The sequence below is a fragment of the Marmota marmota genome, unplaced genomic scaffold (assembly GCF_001458135.2).
Source record: "Marmota marmota marmota unplaced genomic scaffold, marMar, whole genome shotgun sequence".
Lineage (NCBI taxonomy): Eukaryota > Metazoa > Chordata > Mammalia > Rodentia > Sciuridae > Marmota > Marmota marmota.
The window spans coordinates 2,894,269-2,917,068 of record NW_025999962.1 but is presented as its reverse complement, the minus strand read 5'-3'; the positions used below and the strand labels follow the sequence as shown (position 1 = coordinate 2,917,068).

Genomic DNA, 22,800 nt, shown 5'->3' with positions numbered 1-22,800 from the left:
TTCCAGTGGGAGCCAGATATAAAATCTGTTAATTAAGCCAAATACGTGGTGTGACAGAAAGGGAAGCTGGCTGTGGTCCTTAAGGGCTTTGACAAGGGATTAAGAGCAGCCAGCTGCTTAGCTGGAAGGCTGAGAGGTTCTCAGGCTGTTTTGAGTGGTTTTGGTCTGCGTATTCCTAGCACCAATACTTCTCCTTTGAACAAGAGTTATTATCTTGACGAAATATTAAAAGCCTCTAGACTTTCAAATACAGTCTTGTCTAAGGAATTGAGATACTATATGGGCAAAGGATTCTCAAGAAATTGATAGGATGTCCCATTGCGTCATAAGTTGTTTTTAAGTTGTTCTACATTTAAATGTGTTTTTGTGGCTCCATTTTAAAACTAAAATGGAAGTGTCAGTACTGAATTGGGGGATTAGAAATCTATAGTGAAGCCAGTGTTGTGGCTATTCAGTAGGAAGCTCAGGGTGTGCACTGCGCTGCGTTCCCTGACAGCTAGCAGGTCCTCAGGTGGTGGGCAAAGTGCCTCTGGCAGAACAGAGGTGCTGTGGGTTTTCTTCTAGTGGTGTGTTCCTGATAGAGCAGCAGGGCCTGAGGCCACCCAGATGCTGGGGTAGCCAGCTCCTGGGGCCCAGCCCAGCCCCGACCCTGGATCCTGGGCGCTGACCCACGCACGAGCAGCTCCCCTGGGAGTAACCTCTGGCTCCTGGCCTCACTCCCCCCCTGGCACCCGTGCTGCGCCCTCTCACCAGCAGGGCCTGTGCAGGCTCCTGCTTTCTTCTTCCATAACCTTCCTTGACTCCACCTTCCCCTCGCCCCTCATTCCCACTTTTTCTGTGTTATCCGAGATTCCTATGGAAGGTTATGTAGTTGTTATCATACTTGATGACTGGTTCTTTCTCCCTTTACTCATAGTACTGCTTTCCCTGAAGCACGCAGGTTTCCTAAGAACACATGCCTAAGCCTGCTTTTGAGATCCAGTTTGTTGTGGAGGAATTAATTGCTTGGCTGGTATTGAAAGAGTAGATCCTTACAGACCCGTTTTCTGTTAGCTATTTCAAGATCTGTTCACAATTTCAATGGATAGTTGCAGTCTTATTAGTATAATTATTTTTTATTAGCGTGAGGCTCATATAACAAAATGCTCTCTTAGTGGGAGCAGTGCAGTGGCATTTAGGGTGTTCACAGCATCGTGCATCTCCACCTCTGCTCAGAGCAGCCTGTTTCCAGGAAGTGCTTCCTCTGGATTTCCCTCCTGTCACCCCTACATTCTGCTTCCTCTGTGGACTCAGCCTATTCTGGATTTTTTTTCTGCAGTACTGGGATTGAACTCAGAATTGCAGATTGAACTGCAGAACTGGGATTGGATGTGCTCTATCTCTGAGCTACATCCCCTGTCCTTTTACTTTTTATTTTGAGGTAGGGTCCCACTGAGTTGTCTAGGCTGGCCCTAAACTTGGGATTCTCCTGCCCCAGCTTCTGACATAGCTGGGACTGTAGGCATGTGTCATTGCCGCCAGTCAGTGTGGCCTTTTGTGTCTGGCTCCTTTTCCTTATCATGTTTTTGGGGTTCATCCATGCCGTTCCTGTTCTGGCTGAATGCCATTCATTCTGTTGTGTGATTATGTCACATTTTGTTTATCCACTAGTCGGTTGGTAGACATTTGGCTGGTGTGGATAATGCTCTTGAGTGTACGTGGATTGGTTTGAGGGCCTGAATTCCATTCCTCTGGGTCTGTACCTAAGACTGGAATTTCTGGGTCATGCGGTCACTCTATGCTTAACATTTGGAGGCCCCGCTGAATTTTTCCACAGCTGGTGGGCTACTGTGCTTTCACCAGTAGGTCTGAGTGTCCAGTTTTTGCACACCTGTGCTGGGTACTTTCTTTTTCTGGATTATAATCATCCTGATGGGTGTGAAGTAATGGCCCTTCATTGTGATTTTTATTGCCCAAATGACCAGTGACGCTGAACATATTCTCAGGTGCTTATTGACCATTTGTGAATCCTCTTTGGAAAAACACCTGTTTGTCCTTTGCTTGCTTTTTTTTTTAAAAAAATATGTTTTTTAGCTGTAGCTGGCCACTGGCCACTAGCCACAATACCTTTATTTCACTTATTTATTTTTATGTGGTGCTGAGGATCAAACCCAGGGTCTCGCACATGTGAGGTGAGCACTCTACCACTGAGCCACAACCCCAGCCCCCTTTGCCTACTTTTTAATTGCACTGCTGTTTTACTGTTGAGTTGTAAGAGTTATTTACATGTCGTGGAGACCTGGGATTGCTGACTCTGTAGATCCATTTGTGGAGATTTGCCATCTCAACAATACTGCGTCTTCTAGTCCGTGAGGGTGGAACATTTTCCATTTATTTAATTGTTTAATTTTTCATGTGTATCAGTTTTAAATAGCTGGCTCGTGTTCAGTGGCAGATTTGGAGAGAGATTACGAGGCAAGAGAGAAAATGAAAACTAAATAAAATTTCTTGTCACCTTCTTGGAAAAGCCGTGAAATCACCGATTTTTGTTTGGAATTCAACAGTGAAATTTGGATTCAGCAACAAATGGGACTTACTTAAACTAAAAAGTTTTTTCTCAGCAAGAGAAACAATAAGAGAGGTAAATAGGGAGCCTACATCATGGGAACAAATTTTTACTCCTCACACTTCAGATAGAGCCCTAATATCCAGAGTATACAAAGAACTCAAAAAATTAAACAATAAGATAACAAATAACCCAATCAACAAATGGGCCAAGGACCTGAACAGACACTTCCCAGAGGAGGACATACAATCAATCAACAAGTACATGAAAAAATGCTCACCATCTCTAGCTGTCAGAGAAATGCAAATCAAAACCACCCTAAGATACCATCTCACTCCAGTAAGATTGGCAGCCATTATGAAGTCAAACAACAAGTGCTGGCGAGGATGTGGGGAAAAGGGTACTCTTGTACATTGCTGGTGGGACTGCAAATTGGTGCGGCCAATTTGGAAAGCAGTTTGGAGATTCCTGGGAAAGCTGGGAATGGAGCCACCATTTGACCCAGCTATTGCCCTTCTCGGACTATTCCCTGAAGACCTTAAAAGAGCGTACTACAGGGATACTGCCACATCGATGTTCATAGCAGCACAATTCACAATAGCTAGACTGTGGAACCAACCCAGATGGCCTTCAATAGATGAATGGATAAAAAAATGTGGCATTTATACACAATGGAATATTACGCAGCACTAAAAAATGACAAAATCATGGAATTTGCAGGGAAATGGATGGCACTAGAGCAGATTATGCTAAGTGAAGCTAGCCAATCCCTAAAAAACAAATGCCAAATGTCTTCTTTGATATAATAAGAGCAACTAAGATCAGAGCAGGAGGAAAAGATTAACATTAAACAGAGACATGAGGTGGGAGGGAAAGGGAGAGAAAAGGGAAATTGCATGGAAATGGAAGGAGACCTTCATTGTTATACAAAATTACATATAAGAGGTTGTGAGGGGAATGGGAAAAAAAAAAAAACAAGGAGAGAAATGAATTACAGTAGATGGGGTAGAGAGAGAAGATGGGAGGGGAGGGGAGGAGGGATAGTAGAGGATAGGAAAGGTAGCAGAATACAACAGTTACTAATATGGCATTATGTAAAAATTGTGGATGTGTAACCAGTGTGATTCTGCAATCTGTATTTGGGGTAAAAATGGGAGTTCATAACCCACTTGAAGCTAATGTATGAAATATGATATGTCAAGAGCTTTGTAATGTTTTGAACAACCAATAAAAAAAAATTTGGATTCAGTAGGAAACTTAATTTTTTATAGTGTGCTAGTTCAAATCTAAAAGGATCTTGTTAAAAGAATTCTGGTTTCTATAAAGTACCTGTACTATCTTTTGATTCTTTCTCTGTGAGAACTTCATTTTAGGGAGATTTTTAGCAGGGTAACTGTGCCAGTTTTTTGTTACCACTCTTGAGGTAAGAACTGTAATTATATTGTCAAAATAATATTTAGAGTATTATTTTCAAGCAGTAATTACAGTGATGTGACAAATATATTATGCTCATAAAATTTTATGTAAACACAAGCATGAGTTATTTTCATTGAGTTATTGATGTTATTTTTGGCTTTTATTCTTTCCTAATCTGTAAAAATAATGTTGGGACTTTGTAACAATTGCAGTATTTTTACATAAAGATCAGTTGATAAGGTATTTGGTAAAAGCATCCTTGTCTGGAGTTTTCTTTCCTTGTGTCTAGGATATCTTTAAGCCTTTTCCCATCCAGAACTGGGTTCTGATGAGGAAACCAATTTTATTTGCCTGGTGAACCATTGGGTCAGCTGGCTTTGAGACTAGCTTGTGCTTTTGGCCTTTTTTGCATGGTAAACTTCTGTGTTTGTATAACATTCACTAGAGGGGCCAGGGAGGCCGCTCCATGGTAGAGCTTGCCTGGCATGTGTGAGGCCCGGGGTTCATCCCCAGTACCGCAAGAAAATAAAAAATGAAAAAGATTCAGTCGAAATGCAGGTCGTGTCTTCTAAGATTATGACTTCCCTGAAAAAGGCTAGTGTTTTCTGTTATAAACATTTCATAAATGTTCAGTGCAGAGCATTATCTTCACTGTTGTTATTTTTCAGTACTGGGGGTTGAGCCAAGGGTTTTGTGCATTTTAGGCAAGCAGTGTACTTCTGAGCTACATCCCCAGCCCTGTTACAGTTAATTTTTAAGAACTCAGAAGGTGGAGAGAAGAAAACTAATCATCACTCATGTGCAGACTGTGAGAAGCTAGCTCTTGGGTTTCTGTGTGTGTATGTGTGTGTGTGTGTGGGGGGGGGCGCATGTGTGTGCGTCTGCTTGCAGTCTTGTGCCAGCTTCTTGACTTCAGACTATAATACCCACCTAATTCAGTTTTGGGGTTATTGGTGCATTGTGTTTTAACCTTCCGTGGTCTGGTTTTTGGCCTGGATTCTGCAGCCCTGTGAACAGCCAGCTGTGGAGCTGCAGTAAGGGCACAGTGTGGCACCTCTGCCCTGAAGTCCTCGGGGATTACTTGACCTGAAGCCAGCCATGGTGGGAAGTGGTGGGCAGGACTTGCCTTGGGCTGGGATCAGCAGGCCAGCCCTGTCCTCAGCAGGGCTGAAATGTTTTCCTGCTGGGAATTCTTTTAGTCAGGCAGCTCTTCATGTGCACTTGAGCTCTCCTGTTGCTGCTCGCCTTCCCTGACAGCTGGACTCCTGCCCTGACTCGGGGAGGAGGCCGATTGCTCCTGTTCTTGCCAATCCCATTCTGCCGCTCACCAGCTTGATGACCTTGAGCTGGTCACTTACCTTTTAGCGCATTGGTTCCTGGCTGAGAAATGGGGATATGATTCGTGTGCACCTCATGAGGTGTGGGTTGGGTGAGCAGGACAGCAGTGTGCAGTGTCAGTGTTGGTCAGCACCCCAAGGTCCTGGGTGACAACTACATCATACTCGCCTGGTTCCTGGGATTCCTCAGGGGTGCCTCTGTCTCCCTCTGCTGTCCTGGCCCTAATGTGAACCCCATCAGAAATAGCTGGCAGGCAGTGGTGCTGGGCTCTAGCCCCTCTGGGCAGTTAGGATGTGGTGCTTGGGAAGGCTGCGTCCCGAGGAAAGGGCTGGGGCAGTGGGATTGTGAAACACTTTCAGCAAGCATTTTCCTGATTGGCCTCACTATGCTCTGCTCCTCAGCGCGTTGGAGGGTCAGGACTTCTGCTGCTGCAGCCCTGCAGGCTGGCTTAGGTCCCTCTGAGCCTGTGCCTTCTTTCCTCCTGGGAAACGGGGCATCCTCTGCTTTCATAGGAAAGGGAGGTGGAAAGGTGAGGAGCTTTTGGAAGGTGTCTGTGTCTCCTTAGTGACTGCTGAAGTATTGCCAGGACTGCTGGCTGTCCCCTCTCAGCACCCTGCGTGCCCTGTGACACCATGCGCTGCTGAGGCCGGGCTCCACCGACCCCCCTCCTTGGCTGACTGTTAGCTTCAGATGACAAAGGAGCCCGTGGAGGTGGACCTGACAGGCCAGATGGCTCTTCCTAGTGAGGCGCCTGCTCCACTGGCCGGTTTCCTGTGTGAGCCCCTCTGGAGAAGGCCCTTCCTCCGCAGGCCTGGGCTTCTACACCCTGCCCTCCCTCGTTCCTCCAGTTCTGAGGCTGGAGGCTGTTTTGTGCAGCCTGCATCTGTTACCCCATAGCTGTTCTTTCTGGTCGATTCATGGCATTAAATTTTCTTTGTTAAAATAACCAGTTTGGTTTCTGTCACCTGACTGGGTTCTGACTCGTTCAGCTGTCACTTGTCATTTTCTAAAGCTTGTGCTTGCTGCCGCTTCTCTTGCTCTCACTGGGTTCCTTTCTCTCTCAGGTTCCCACTCCTGTGCGTCCATTCTGTCAATGGGGGTAACCAGAACATGGAAGCCACCTTATAGTCTGGACAGGGAAGGTACTTAATGTAAAGAAGTGCTGTCACAAAGGCTTGAACTAAGGGATGAACAAGTAAGAAAGAGAAGGCTGAAGAACCCCAGAGCTGCCGAGGCCCAGGGGCCTCTACCCCTAGGACTGGGGGAGCGTCTTCCCCTGGGGCTCAGATCCCACACCTCTTTGGACAGAGCATAGTGCTGGCTCACTGGGTGCTGCACAAGTCACCGACAGTGGTGTTCCAGGGAAATTTGCTGGAGACCCACCCTTTAGCACTAGGGGTCCTTGCTGGGAGGCTTCTTGAGGAAGCTGGCTACTGTGCGCTGCTGGTAATGTTTTCTGGGGAAGCTGAGCCCTCCTGGAGAAGGTGTTCCCCAGGACATGGCTGGAGGAGGGCCAGTCCTGGAGGAGCCCATCCTCCCTCCAGCGCCCCTCCAACACTCTGGAGATGACCTAACAGGCCATGGGCAGCCGAAGTCTTTGCAAGGCCACCTTTGTCTTCACAGAGAAGATAGGATTTATTTAGATCTGGGAGGCAAAATTGAACACCCCAGTGTATTTTAAAGTCAGCCTGTGCATTGGCTCATGGGATCTTGTCACTCAGGTTGTGCCAGTCTGGTGGGCATGAAGGGGACCTTGGTGCCAGTTTCCCTTGTGCTTTTATTCTATGGTATTTTTTGAGAAAAGTATCAATATTGAGATGTTATTTATTTTAATATAGTCCAGTTTATTGATTTTTCTTGTAACGAGTACCGTTCTATGTCCTGTTTGAAAAATCTTTCTCCAGAGTTTTCCACAAGCTTCTCTCGGTGATTTTTACGTTTAGGTCGGTATTTGGAGTTGAACTTCTGTGTTGTGTGAGCAGTTCAGTGCAGATGTTTCCGTAGCTGTACCTGGTTGTCCAGTGCTCTTCTCTGAAAGGCCACTGCCTACTCAGTTACCCGCCTTCATGCCAGTTCTGTTCTGTCCAGGCCTGCCAGGATCGACCCCGCTGTCTTCCCACAGTTGCTGCGCTTGATGCTCCTGCCTCCTCATCTCTGGGTGGTGTGCACTGTTGTTGGCCCCTGTGTCTTCCCACGCAGGCAGACACAGGTGGGTGCCTCTGGTACGTGAGTGACACATGGATCCCTGTGGGATGCAGCCGGGATTGTGGGCGCTTCTGGAAGCAGTTGAATCCTCTGCTGGGTGAGCCCGTGGAGCCCTGCACTTGGTCCTTTCCTCGACTGCCTCTCAGGCAGGCTTTCTGGCTTCTTCCCTGGGGCTGCTGTGTACTGGTTGTACCCTTGATGCTTTTATAAATGGTCTTTTTTGTTTGTCCTCCATACATGGAAATCTTATTGGTTTTGAAAATACTTTTGTCTAGCAGCTTCCATAACTCATTTATGAGTGCAAGCAACTTATACATTTTAAAATTTTTCTACACCAATTTTTTCATCTGTTGGGGGAGATGACAATGTGGTTTTCTCCTTTTCAATTCTTAGGTTTCTTTGATTTGTCTTTCTGGGGAGATTTGCAGTAGAGTATTGACTGGAAGGTGGTGACAGTGGGCCTTGGACTCCACCCTTGAAGAGGAGTGTTCTCTGTCTCTGCAGCTGGCCGGTAGTTACACTGTGTGCTGTGGATTTTTGTTGATGCCTGTATTTAGGACATGAAGTCCCTTTCTATTCTTTTTTATTTATTTTTTGGTACTGGGGATTGAACACAGGCCTACTGTATCACTGAGCTACATTCCCAACCCTTTTTATTTTCAGACAAGGTCTTGCTAGTTGCTAAGGCTGGCCTTGAACTTGTGATCCTCCTGCTTCAGCCTCCCGAGTAGCTGGGATTATAAGCATGAGCCACGGTGCTATATCAGTCCTTTAAAATTTGTTGAGTTGTGTCATACTCTGTTATTTATTATGAGATACTATATTTTCTTGAGAAAACTATATGTTCTTTTTTTTTTAAGTTGTAAATGGATCTTTTTTATTTTATTTATGTATTTATATGTGGTGCTGAGGATTGAACCTAGGGCCTCATACATGCCAGGCAAGCACTGTACCACTGAGCCACAACTCCAGCCCCGAGAAGGACTATATTTTTCTGCAGGTTTTTTCTTGTTCTTGTTATTGTTGAATTTTTCTTTATTATTCATCAAATTTGGATGTAACTACCTAGAGCTTCTGGTAACAAGAGTTAACAGTCCTACCATGTGGGTTGATACCATCACGGGGATGTACCCAGAAGTGAGGTGCTTGATACTTGTGGAACTTTGGTCAAGTTACTTACCTCCCTGGGCCTCACTGTCTGTGCTTCAGCATGGGATGACTACTCTCTCAAGAGGCAGTATTCAGGGAGGGTGGGTCCCATGAGCACTTGGGGTTTCCATTCAGAGTCTGAGCGAGCACGGGAGCACATGTTTCCATTACTTGCTTGGAAGGTCTGTCTTTTTAAGCCACCCTTAGTTATCCTACCTGTGTGCTGGTCAAGAGGTGGTCAGCTGAGCGCTCACCGCGTTTTCTATTGCATATTCAAAACTGTGAGTGTGAGTTCGTATTTCATCTCCACAGTAACCTGTAGGCTGCCCCTGTAACACCTCACATGGCTACCTGGGGAGGAGCTGAGTGATAGAGTACTTGCCTGGCACTCATAAGGTCCTGGGTTCTGTTTTCAGTACTGCAAAAACAAAACGAAAGAAAGAAAAGTGCTTGTTGAGGTTGGGAAATGAGCAGAAGCCTTTTTGTAGGGGGAGTAGTTGTTGGTAAACAGTTTTATTTTACTGTAAAATAATGGACTTTATTTTTAAATACACTTTATTTTTTAGAGCAGTTTTAGGTTCAAATTGAGAGGCAGGAATAGGTTTCATACCTAAATGCTTCCCTGACACGTGCACAACACGTCCCACCAGTGTGCTGCCTTGATACAACTGACAAGCCTATGTTGACAGGCCATCGTCACCCTCTGTCCCTGGTTTAAATTAGGACTCCTGTTGGTGCTGTGCATTCTGTAGATCTGGATAAAGGTGTGATCAGTGTGTCCACCAGTGGACTGTCATGGAGAGTCGTTTCATTCCTAAAAACCCTTTATGCGCTGCTTGTTCATCCTGCCCAGCTCTTTTTTTTTTTTTTTTAATTTAATTAAAAAAAAAATCCTCCTCACTTCTGGCTTTTCCTGAGTGCCACATGGTTGTAATCATACAGTGTCTAGCTTTTTCATATGACTCCTTCAGCTTGGTAATATGTACCTAAGTTTCTTCCTTTTTTTTTTTTTGTTTGGCTTGGCTTGAGAGCACATTTCTTTTTAATGCTGAGTAGTATTCCGTTGTTGGGTAGAGCACAGATGATTTATCCCTTCACCTGCTGAAGGACACCTTGGTTTCTTCCAAGTTTTGGAGGTTATGAATGAAGCTGCTATAGGGCTGGGGATGTGGCTCAAGCAGTAGCGCACTCACCTGGCATGCGCGGGGCGCTGGGTTCGATCCTCAGCACCACATAAAAATAAAATACCAATGTTGTGTCCACTGGAAACTAAAAAATAAATATTAAAAAATTCTCTCTCTCTCTAAAAAAAAAAAAAAAAAAAAAAAAAAGCTGCTATAAACACTGTGTGTGTGTTGTGCGTGTTTAGGTCCAGTGTTTTAATATCAAGGAGTGTAGTCGTTGGATCCAATGGTAAAAGATGCTTAGTTTTGTAAGAAGTTGCCAAACTATTTTCCAGTGTGGGTGGTCCGTTTTGCATCCCCAGGGCAGTGCGCGGGAGTTCCTGGTGCTCCGCATCCTCCCCAGTTCTTGGTGTTGTCTGCGTTCTGGCTTTTCTGCTGGCATTCTGTAGTTTGATGTCATTAGGTAGTTTCTGAGTCGTGTTGAGATCTTGTGAACATGGCGTTCTCCCTGTCTGTGCTGTGAGTTGCTAGAAAGGTGTCCTGATGGCCCCTTTACTGTGGGTGGGCCTCTGTCCCCTTCACTGTGTCAGTCCTCCTTAGGTGTGCCCTCACCACTGTCACCAGGAGCAGTCCAACTTAAAATCATTGGGTCTTTCTGGTAAGTCATTTCCTAGTGGCTATCTTAAAAAAATTTTCAATAATTCTTTTTGTGTTAAGGTTTATTATTACTATTATTTTTTGCTTTGATGTTGAGGAATTGAACCCAGGCCTTGGACTTGCTGGGGAAGTGTGTTCTAATTTTAAGTGGTCTGTGGCTTCTTTTTGATTGGTATTCACCTGGTATATCTTTTTGCTAGTCTTTAACTTGTAGTATTTCCCTACCTTTCATTTTCCAAAAATCTCTTTTAAACAGTGTGGAGTTAGAGTTCTAAAAATCCAGTCTACTTATAGCCCTCTTTTAATTGAAGCATGTATTCCAGTGATATTTGTGTTACAGTTATAGTCTTGTTAAGAAGTAAATTTTGTGTAAAGTGTATTGTTTGATGAGGCGTATTAATGTCATACCCAAAGTGTCATTGTGGAGGGAGGACTTTATACTTAAAAGAAACCAGCAGAGCTTCATTGAGTAGCATGGGGACCATTTCTTACTAGACTGTCTGTCCACTGAGTTTAATCGGATGTCTGTCTTTGTTTTTCTCTCTTCCTCATGCCCCTCAGCCTTTCGCTGTGGCCTGCAGTTTTTAGGCAACGTCGCCTCACGGAACGAAGACTCCCAGGCCATCGTGTGGGTGCACGCCTTCCCTGAGCTCTTCATGTGAGTGCAGAGGAGTCTCCTGACTCCTCAAAAGACAGCTACACCAGCCCCTGTGCATGGAGGTGGGGACGTGAGGAACCAGCCTGTGGCAACAGAGTCTAGGCCATAGTGGCTCCTGGGGTGGTGGGGGAACGGTCTGGGGAAGAGCGCCTGAGAGGACACTAGGCCCTGGTGGGGTTCCGTGATCCCACACATGTGCCCTTGACTATAAGTTCGTTTGCTGTTAAGAAAATATCATGGGCCAAGTATAACATTGCTAAAGAACCTGAAATTTGTTAAGACCAAAAAAAAAAAAAAAAAAACCCAACAATTGAACCTGAAGCCTCAGTGCGTGTGCAGTGAGTTAGCCTTTCCTTGCTTTCCTGCACAGCACAGTGCTTGTGTGCTTTGGTAGGTAGGGGAAGTGCACGGTATGGTGGCCAGTCTGTGATCAGTGTGAGAGACAGTCACCGGCCTGTTTTTAGTGTAAGAAATGGCAGTCAGTCTGTCTGTGAGTTCAGTCTGTCTGTATGAGAAGGGGATAAGCAGCCCATGTGCTAACCTAGATGTGGCTGACCAGTCTGATTATCCCTGTAAGAAGTGGCTAATTAGTCTTTTTACTTAGAATGGTTCCTGAGTCTTTTCCTGTAGATAGACTGTTTTTTAAAATCAGCTCTTCTAGTTCACAGAAGGTCGAGCACTGGGAGCACTGGACTGCACTTTGTGTGTGGGGGGGCAGACTAGGCTGTCCAAAGGGCAACAGTGCCACATGGGGTGACTCATGGCTGCCCCAGGGTAAAGAGCAGAGGGGCAGCTGTCATTTATATGTCCTGAGCTGAGCGTTTCCTGTGTATTGTTCCTGTTCTTGAAGCACCTGCCCTGGGGGTAGGTGGTCCTGGCCCTGTATGGATAGATGAGACGGTAAATGGCTGGCTGGGTCTGAAGCCTGCACTCTGTAAATGGCTTGTTGCCCTAGTTCTGTGCTGCTTCCCTGCTGGTGTAGGTCTGGGGCTTGCTGTAAAGTGTGATATCAGGATGGATGAACTCCAACTCATTTGAGCTCACTGAGTCTGTCTCTCAAGTTCTTGCAGACATTGGGGTTGAAAAAGTGTGTGTATTATGATTAGTAGACATTACTTATATTTGAGAATTTTTCCCTGTAAGACATTTTGGGCACCTAATATATACCAGCTTTTGAGCTAAATGACTGTGATAACTTATTTCCATTTTTTTATTCGTGCATTATAATTGTACATAAATGGTGGGATTCACTGTTACACGTTTGCACATGCATACAGTATGACAGTGTAATGACTGGCAACTTAAATATATCTATTGCCTTCAGATTACATGCTTTGGTGGGGGAAATAAAGGAACAGACAAGTACATAACAATGCAACTAAAATAATCAGGATAAATCCAGAGTATGATAGAGAAATAGGAGGAGGGCCTATCAATAGTTTTCATGGTCCTTTTGTATGAGTTCATTTGATCCTCACAAAAGCCCTGGAGATAGTTGGAGGAGGCCTTATATTCTATTTCATTTTTAAAATAGCTTTATTTTATTCATTTTATTTTTATGTGGTACTGAGGATTGAACCCAGGATTGAATTCGCATGTGCTAGGCAAGCGCTCTACTTCTGAGCCCCAGCCCTAGCCCTCTATTTTGTTTTTTATATCAGAAGACATACTGACAGAAGTGATGTGACTTCACTCTGTGCTTATGAGGCAGATAGAACCAAATTTGAGTTCTAGTTTTGGCAGACACTGGCATTGTACTGTTGGGCAAGTGGAATCAACAAATTGTTTCTCTGTAATCCTCCAGGAGGCTATTGTGAAGTTTAAATGGAAAAATAACAACAAAATCAGACAACCCCCTAGTGCTTGAGCCCAGGTAGTTGAGAGTCTAAGGGAGCTGGGTTGATGAGCGGGCAGTTGGCTGGGGCTCCTGACTCCAGGCTCCGTTTCTTGCTACTGCCTTCTGTTCTTCAGATGTGCTGTCCCTCATGACTGGTCAGGCAGTGCCTGTGGTCATTGTGGTAACTCTTTTTGCCTGTTGGGTATTCTTTCTAACAAGAATGCGTGTCCTAATGCTTTATAAATGTGATCATTTTTATCTTTTTTTTTTTTTTTAAGAGAGAGAATTTTAATATTTATTTTATAGTTTTCGGCAGACACAACATCTTTGTATGTGGTGCTGAGGATCGAACCAGGGCCGCACGCATGTCAGGCAAGCACGCTACCGCTTGAGCCACATCCCCAGCCCATTTTTATCTTTTCTAATCAGGTGTGAAGTTGCTTTTTGCTCCAGAGTCCTGAGTTAACTGCAACTTTTCATTGTGATTTGACTTTGTATTTGCTATTTTTATATTATTACTATTTTAATGTTTAAAATCCAAAGTATTATAAGTCTTCTTCAACTGCTAAAAATATCAGTATGTACTGAATTTACTAGAGGGTTTACTGTTACTTGTAAATAATTTAAAATAATTTCTTGTTGCTAAATTGAACAAAAAATCTCATTTCTTCGTTTGAAAGGTCTTGCTTAAATCATCCAGACAAAAAAATTGTTGCCTACTGTTCAATGATTTTGTTCACATCTCTTAATCCTGAGAGGATGAAAGAACTGGAAGAAAACCTCAATATTGCAATTAATGTCATTGAAGCTCACCAGAAGCAGCCTGAGTCAGAGTGGCCGTAAGTATCTTGTTAGAAATAAGATATTTATTTGCATGAGGACATCCTGACAGATCACTTTCCTCACAGAGATTTTAAGTAAACATTTGAACTATGATAATTAAACCATAAGTTCAGACTTACCATATGGTCAGTAAAATTACCAATGTTTTTGGGCAGAGTCTGGAAACTTGGGAAACAGGTGACGCTCAGTGTGAGCTGGGCTGGAAGCATGGGGGGGGGGTGGGTCTTCTAGGTGGTGGTGGGGCATTCTTGCGGTGTGGAGGAGGCAGTGCCTGGGCACTGGGAGTACCTAGATCAGGCCCCAGCATGGATCGGGGCAGCCAGAGGTTGTCCTGTGTAAGTGACTCAGCTGCGGCTCACCTTGTTCCCTACAGAATGCAGGCCTTGTCTCTGTTGCTTTTAAAGTTTTTCTTAGGCTTTAGAAGTTAATAATGATGTCTTAGCATAAATTTCTCTGGGTTTGTTCTTTTGGGGGTTAACTCAGCCTCTTTCATCTGTAGGTTTATGTCTTTCATGAAGTTTGTGACGTTTCCAGCCATTATTTGAATATTTTTCAACCCTACATTCATTCTTGCCTCTCTTCCTCTGGGACTCCATGCCAGTTACACACACAGGCCACTGTGGTGACCAGTGAAGAGACATGAAGGGACAACAGCCATGTGTAGGTTTAGACAGTTTGTTCCTGAATGGACAGAGGCAAGCAGCCAGAGGGGTGGGTGACAGGCATGTGACTGTGAGATGGCCCATGGCAGGGGAGCCACTGGACAGGGTCCTGCTGTGGCACAGCTTGATGAGGCTAGGGCAGAAAGCGTCAACCCTGTTTAGAGTGACACCTCTGCGGGACTGTCTCATGAGAGTCACAGCCCACCTGAGGATGTGGCAGGGCCCTAGGTGGTGGCCTCAGGCCTTGCATATTCTCCTGGTCCAGAACCAGCACAGGGCATTCAGCTAAGGCTCAGGTGAGCTGCTGTTGAAGCTCTGGTGTCTGGGCACATTAGGGGTCCCCATGTGCTTCGGGGGAATAGCTTTCCTGTACAGTGGTGGTCCTCTGGTTTTGTTCTGTAGGTCCCTGAGGCTCCACCCAGGCTTTTTTTCTTTTTGGTTTCCCGTTTATTTTCTCTCTTAGCCAGGACTACACTGTGTAGATTTTGTAACTTAATAGTAAGTTTTGAAATTGGCAAGTATGAGTCTTCCAACTACGATGTTCTTTTTCAAGATTTTTTTTTTTTCCTATTTTGGGCCCCTTGCATTTCAATGTTTTTTTAGGATCATCTTTTCAGTTAAAAAAAATAGCTAGAATTTTGCATGAATATGTAGATCAGTTTTGAAAATATTGCAATCTTAACTAGATTAAGTTTTCCAAACCATGAGTAGGGGATGTTTTCCATGTATTTAAGCCTTCTTTAAGTTCAGTGATGTTTTGTAGTTTTTATTGTATGAGTTTTGCATGACTTAAATTTATTCTAAATATTTTATTCGATTGCTAATGGATTGTTTTCTTGATTTCATCAATGGTATTTAGTGATGCATAAGAAAACACTGCTGTGTAGAGAAAGAAATAGAGTTGATTTTGTGCATTGGTCTTGTGTCCTGAAGCCTTGCCGAGCTTGTTTGTTGTCATGACAGGATTTTGGTGGTGTTTGGGGGTTTCCTGCGTCTAGGAACCTATCCTCACGCATCAGTGGAGTTTTGCCCTTTCCTTACCTGAGTGCCCCAACTGGAGATTCTGTGCAGTGTTGAGTCTGAGTGGACAGAGTGGTTCATGTCAGTCCTGGCTTTGGGTTTTACCACAGAGTCGTGGCAGCATGGGGGCTTCTGGCTGCCTTTTGTCAGAGTGGGAGCAGGCATCCTGGGTGCTCTCGTCTTGTCGAATGTTCTCAGTGGTTAAAGGGTGGTGCGTTTTATCAAATTCTTTGGTGTCTGTTGACATGATGGTTTCGTCTTTTTCTATGGCTTTGTCTTTTAGTTTATGAATGTTTTATACACGTGATTGATTTTTGTATTTTAATCCAACTTTGCATTCCTAGAACAAACTCCGCTTGTTGTTGGTGTATAGTCCTTTTTACATGGACTTAGTTTGTCTGTGTTCCGCTGAGGATTTTTAGATCTATATAAAGTGGCATATTGGTCTGTAGTTGTCTTTTTTTGTGTGTGATTTTTCCCTTTTTCCTGGTTTGGCATCAGATTAATGTTGGCTTTACAGAATGTATTGGTTTTATTTTTATTTATTTTCTGGTGAAGTTTGTGGAGGATTGGTGTTAATCTTTAATTATTTGGTAGAATACACCAGTGAGCGTCCGGTCTTGGGAAGGTCTTGGTTGCTTATTCATTCTGTATTTGTCATAGGTCTGTTTAGATTATCTGCCCCTCCTTGGGTCAGCTTTAGTACTTAGCGCCTTTCTAGAACTCGGTCTGTTGGGCTTTCTAATTTGTTGGCACATGATTAGTCACAGTATTTCCTTAGGATCTGTTTATGTAAGGTTGGTAGGAGCCCCCTTTTTGGTCCTGATTTTAGTAATTCAAGCCTTCTATTTCTTTCTTAGTCACTGTAGCTAAAGGGTTTTTGTTTGTTTGCTTTTGTCTTTCCAGACAATAAATTTCAGGTTTTGTTGATTGTTCTCTATTTTTCTGTTTCCTCTCTTTTGCTGTATATCTTTATTTGTTTTGCTCTTCCTTTGTTAGTTTCTTAGGGTGGAAGTTAGGTTGCTGCTCTGCCGTCTCCCTCTCTTTGAGGATCTGTCACCTTCCTCATAGGAACCACTTTCATTCCCGTCCTTCAGTACCATTAGTTTTGCAATGTGGTGCTTTTTGTGGCCTCAATCTCAAGTTATATTCTTATTTCCCCTGCGATTTCTCCTTGAACCCACTGCTTATTCCAGGAGTTTGATGTTTAATTTTTACTTGTTTGTGTATTTCCTAAATCTCCTTTTTAAAATTGACTTATAATTTCACTCCATTGTGGTTGGAACACATGCTTTATATGGTCTCCTTCTTTCTGAAGACATTGAGGCTGTTCCATGGCCCATGGCATGGCCTGCCATGGAGTTTATTCCCAGTGCACTTGGGACGAGGGGTGTGCTGTAGGTAGGTACCTCTGGGTTTGGTTAGTGTGTGGTGCCATTCATGTCCCCTGTTTCCTTGTTGATCTTGTGCCTGGTCCTGTACATCATTAGAAGTAAATTTTTGTCCTTACACTTCAGTTCTTTCAGGTTTCGCTTCAGTTATTTTCAGGCGTCTTTGTTGTGTGTGCTTGTGTGTGTGTGTAATTGTTACATCGTCAGTGCTCCTGTCATTTACATTTAATGATCTTCTCCTGTTCACTTCAGATCTGATTTTCAGGTTGTGTTCCTCACATTGGTCAGTTCTTCAGGGCCTAGACTGCTTCCAGGTGGCCCCTGTTAATCCCACTTTCCTTCTTATGTGAGGCTTCAGTCTTTTCAGTTTTAGCCTCTTTTTGTGTAAACTATTATCCTTCTGTTCAAATTTTTACCTACATTTAAAATTACTTATGTTCTGAACATTGATTTGTATTTGAATTGCAATGTGCAAACAGACAGAAGATAGTACATGAAAATATTTTGATGTATTTGAATTGGAAAATGTCCCTCAGCATGCAAATGTAACATGACAGGATGAGTCTTGAGTCAGCTCACTTAGGGAAATTTCCTGTAGCTGAATTTCATTTTATTTGATAAGTATCTTGGATGTGTATTTTAACAGCATGGAATAAAGGGCCAGGGTCATAATGGCCAAATATAAAGTCCCCTTCAGAACAGCCCAAGGTAAACGGTATCAGAGGTCACTGCATAAGATGGAAGACAGGATGGCAGCATGGTATTCAGCAAGCCTTTGTCATCCTGCGCTGGGTGCTTGCCATGTGACGGGAGAGAATCTCTGCGTTTGGCAAACGATGAGATTGCAGACTACGCAGAGGCTCCAGAAGCTGTCTTTTATTTTTTATTTTATTTTATTTTTTAACTCCCTGAAAATTGGAGAAAACCCACCTTCTGCTCCTCTTACCCTTGCCTTGTGAGATGACTGGCAAAGAGCATCACACCACATGATCTTAGAACTCAGGGGCTCATTATCTCTTCATTTCTTCTTTTTTCTTAGAAAGGGACAAATGAAAGTTTTCAGTGACTCTGGGTCTTTTTGTTTGGGTGTACTGGAGTCACAGGAAAGTGTAGGCAACGAAGTCTTTGGGCCTGTTTGGTTTGAGTTAATGGGATAATGTCTTTCTAAAAATGTTTGTTTCTTTTGTTGGTAGGTGTGACAGATGTTTTCATACTCTTAGATAGCCCTAGATGAGTCCAAGCCTTCTATTTTGAGTTCATCTGATGGTGAGTTTGTGTTGGCACATTAGAAAAGACTCCCTGTGAATCTGTGGGACTGGGACGCAGAGAAGGGGACGTGCCTGCTGACCTGGGCTGCTCTGGCTGCTTCACTTTGTCCATGCAGCCGCCATGTGCAAGAGAGCCCTGAGACCCAACACCAAAGTTGCACAACTAACACCCAGCAGAGAAAGATCGAAGGTGTGCCAGGCTTGAACGCTTGCCCCTTTATACCGCGTCAGGAATTACTGATCTTCAGGAAGAGGTCTGCATCTCAAGGGCAGGTCTGAGCACCGAGCTTGGCCTTTTGGGATAAGCTTTGGTCATTGTTTTGAGCTTGTATCCAATTTCTTACAGAGGTGACGTGTCTGTGAGTAGAGCGTTCTTTTTTGTCCGTGTTGGGTTATGTAGTCGACTTCTTTTGTGTGAGAAAGGTTCATTTCCAGACTGATGCTCCCTTTGCTCCCGGGTATGCCTCAGGTACCTGTGTTTTTGTCCACTTCAGCTTAGGTTCAGCTGTCCTTCCTTCTGCACTGGGGACCTCTTGCCCTTTTGCTGTCTGCTGTCTGTGTGTTCCCACTTGCAAGGCTCTTGAGGCATTCACTTGTCCATTAGACTGGCAAGTCCCTGAGGCAATGTCAGTGTTCTTACTTGGATCCTGACAAGGTAGTGTTCTGGCAGGTGATGAGCACTGTGGTGTAGTTATGGTGATGGAAGGCCAGTGCAGCCAGCATGTGTACAGAAGGGAATTTGTTGGTTTATGTGACTACAGAGTCCTTGGCTTCAGGCCCAGTGTGCCCAGGGGCTGACCCTCCTGTCACATCTTTGCCTCATCTTCCTTCTCTGCTGCCTTTGTCCTCAGCTTTGTTTTCTGCCTCCCTTCCTGGCTCCTATTCTTTGCATCTGCTCACAGTTGGTGGCCCCTGGCTGGTCCTTCGGCCACTTGACTGTATCAGGGCTCATTCCTGGATGACCTCATCTAGTATTGTAGTTTAAAACACCTCCTTTGAATTGATGCTCTCCAAATTGAGGTTCCTGGGCTTGGCCTCTTGTCGAGGCTCCAGATGAATGCCTACAGCTTCCTCGCCATTGCTTTAAGTCAGCGTCTCAAACCTGTCAAGGCTTCAGCCCAACTTCTGCTTGCTTACGCTTAAAACCTGCGTGGTTCCACCAGTTTTTAGAAGAGACCCTGAGCCCACTTGCTGAGGCCCAGGATCTGCCCAGGTTCAGACCTGTGAGTCATTCCAGATTCTTCTGCCCACTTAGACTCCTGTGCTCTGTCTTCCAGTTCCAAGTTTGCTTATGTTGCACCTTCACTGCTGCGACACATCCAGGTGCCTTCTTGTCTTGTGCCAGAACGCTTTCACTCGTGTCTGTCCCTCCTCTTTCACTCCCGATTCCTTCACAGTAGCCAGAGGGGCTGTTCAACGATTTACTGTCACTCTTGCTACTCCCTTGCTTCAAGGAGCCATCACCCAGAAGCAGTGTCCTGCCCTTGCTGCGGCCGACCTTTTCGTCTTGATTCTCTTTCTCCGCTTGTGTGTTGGCTCAGGCGTTCTTACCCCTCTTGAACACCCGAGTTAGTTGCCCCCCGAGTCGCTATACCTGCTGTTCCTTCTGCTTGGAACGACCTCCCTGTAGATCTGTGCATGGCTGGTCCCCAGGGTCCCCTCTATTGCCCTTTCTCCCGAGAGGCCTCTGGGACCTGTGTTGGGGGTGGTGTGTCGGCGTGTCCCCTCCCCACCTGTTTCTCTACTTTCCTCTCATCCATTCATTTCCTGTCTCCATCACTACACACAGTCACACATTCTATGCATTGTTTCCTTGGCTATTGTGTTTTGGTGCTGGAATGTAGGACTGGCCCTAGAGCCTGGAGCTTGTCTTGGTCATCATCCTGCCCAGGTCACCTAGAACATACGCTAGCAAGCTGCAGCACACTGCTCGTTTCCAAACAAGCTCGTTAGGTCACGCATGTATTTGGCTGCTCTCTGCTGCCAGGGGAGCCGAGTGTTGGTGACAGAGACTGTTGGCTTGCCTAAGTATGTATCACCCAGCCCTGTGGGCAGAGGTTGCTTCCCTGGCATTTGGCCAGTTTTGGTGTGCAGTGTTTGCTGAAGGGCCAGGCAGCTGGTGGCACCGTTGGCTACAGTTGCTTTTGGGCTTACCTGGTGGTCACTGCCTTCGGAGAGACACCCCGAGGGTCTTTACTCAACATCAGTAATCTTTTCTTGGACATCATTTTGTGCAAAAATGTGACTAAGAACCTATTTTCTTTTTAAAAATGGGAATGTTATAAAACCAACCCCAGTCAGTTTCTTAAAATAGAATCAAAACTGGAATATTAGCAATAGAAAGGAACAAATTATTGACATAGCAGTAACTTGGGAAAAATCTTCCAGAAATTATGCTGAGTAAAGCAAAAGAACAGATAAAGACAGAAACCTAACCCCAGGAGGTCAAGTGGAGTGTCTCTTCACTTACATACCATTCCTGAGGTGTCAGCATCATAGACACTGGGGACAGCTGTCAGGGTTGGGGAAGGTGCCCAAGATGTAGGGGGGGTGTCACTATGAAAGAGCCACACAAGGGGTCCCTGGGGTGGTGGAACCACTCTGTTAGCTTAACTGTCATGGTGGCGATGTGAACACGAGTGATAAGATGACATAGAAGTGTGCATCCTCACACACACAGATTCACAGTGGGAGTACAGTAAGACAGGAAGGCCTTGTTAGGCCTGTGGATTGTGTCAGCCATGGTGTCTGGGTTGGGATGCGCTGCAGCTTCACAAAATGTTACTATGGGGGAAACTAGGTGGAGGGTACATGCATCCAGTCTCTTGTGTTTCTTAAAATGACACTTGAATCTATATTATCTCAAAATAAAAAGGTTTAAGTAAAATAAATTAATAAGTATAGGGCTGGGGATGTGGCTCAAGCGGTAATGCACTCGCCTGGCATGCGCGGGGCGCTGGGTTCGATCCTCAACACCACATAAAAATAAAATAAAGATTGTGTCCGCTGAAAACTAAAAAATAAATATTAAAAAATTTTCTCTCTCTCTCTTAAAAAAAAATTAATAAGTATAACCCAAACACCTGTGTAGGCAATAGACTGAGGATCATTTGGGGTCAGGTATCAGGCTGTGCCCTGTTTCTATCTTTCTCATTGCCATGGGTTAGTGTGGTTTTCAGAAACGCCGTGCTGCTTCTTACCACCGTTATCCCGGAAGTGCTTCTCAAAACCTCCATGCAGTTTGGACTCTCCACCAACTGAATAGGGAAGGGAACCTGTGACTTTCTGTGTATACATCTATTTGTGGAATATTGTAAATATTACTTTAGGATATAAGTAAAAGTTTTCCTATATAAACATTGCTAGTGAACATTGAGAAATTTGGGAATTAAAAAACAAGGAGTTGTGACCTAGGCGAATGTGTACTGGGTGTGCCAGTGAATTATCCCTGCACAGCCCTCTTTCTGGCAGAAAAGGGCCCTCTGCCCGCTCTGTGGTGGGGCTGCCGGGCTGTGTGACCGACAGCCCCAGACACCAGGCTTGGGCTCATTTTTTCTTTTTTTAATGATTATTTTTTAGTTGTAGATGGACACAGTACCTTTATTTTATTTTTATGTGGTGCTGAGGATAGAACCCAGTGCTTCACATGTGCTAGGCGAGTGCTGTACCCCGGAGCCACACCCAGCCCCTTGGGCTCATTCTTGAAAGAAAAAAATTCTTGTTATTCAAAGAAGGAAAAAGGGATGTGAGACAAGAAAACAAAGTGGCGGACACTTTTTAAGGACTTAAAGCTATTTGTGGACTGGTGCTGCATCTTCACTGCCTGCGGCTGCTTCAGGGCTTGCCTGCTGTTTGATCTCTCTTCCTTTCTGTTGGGGTTAGATTCTGACATGTTGATACCAGCAATGGGAGAAGCAAAGGCCTTGATGCTGAGAGGTTAAGTGTTGTGCCCAGCGTCACTCCCTGTGCATGTTGGGACACACTCGGCTTAGTTCTCTGTGAGATCTCAGCATTCACAGCCCTCCCCTGAGAACAGGGCCTGGAAGGAAGGGTGGCTGGGGTGGGCCTGTGTGTGGTGCTTTTGCCCAGGGCCTTGCATGGGGAGCCTTTGGGAATCCTAGTGACCTAGTGTTAGCTCATTTAGTTTTTGTTTTTTTTCCAGCTTATGGCTCAGTTTTTTTTTTTTTTTAGTGGAAGAAGCATGATCACTGAACCAGACTGCTGTTTTTCTCTGTTAATGCTGCTCACATTTAACCCAGTGAAAATGTTATTTGACTCTTAACAGGGGAAGGAGGTAGTTTTTTGCAGCAGCCTCATAAGCTCTGTGCACACTGCTAAGTTAAGAGCTGCGGCTGAGACTCCCTAGATCTCGAGCACAGGAGAGAGACACAGCTAAGTCCAGGATCACTTAACTTCTTCATTTAATCAGTGAAATATAAAAAATATTTTCTAGCTTCTTGCAGTCAGTGAAATCACATGAAGAGTATAGTTTTGACATTGCATGCCTGTATGTGTATGAAGATAACAGACAGCTACAATTTTTAAAAACTTCCCCTGAAACACTGACTTAAGAAGCCACACAGGGAGCATGCCTCATCCGGGGCAGGCCTTCTGCACTACAGGCCCTTGCTCTGGAAGTGAAAGGAGGATGGGAAGGCGGTTGTGGAGGAGGAAAAGACATCTGCAC

The 22,800-nt window shown here is 44.7% G+C and overlaps 1 protein-coding gene across 1 annotated transcript in view; it reads left to right on the top strand.

Annotated features, from left to right (window-relative positions):
- The window catches only part of Atxn10 (ataxin 10), a gene marked incomplete at its 5' end in the record, with an annotated part of 142,470 nt that overhangs the window by 31,350 nt on the left and 88,320 nt on the right, over positions 1-22,800 (top strand). Inside the window, 2 exons of the mRNA XM_048802974.1 lie at positions 10,996-11,092; positions 13,610-13,768. Of these exons, the coding sequence (XP_048658931.1) occupies positions 10,996-11,092; positions 13,610-13,768 (256 nt within the window). The remainder of the gene's footprint in view (positions 1-10,995; positions 11,093-13,609; positions 13,769-22,800) is intronic.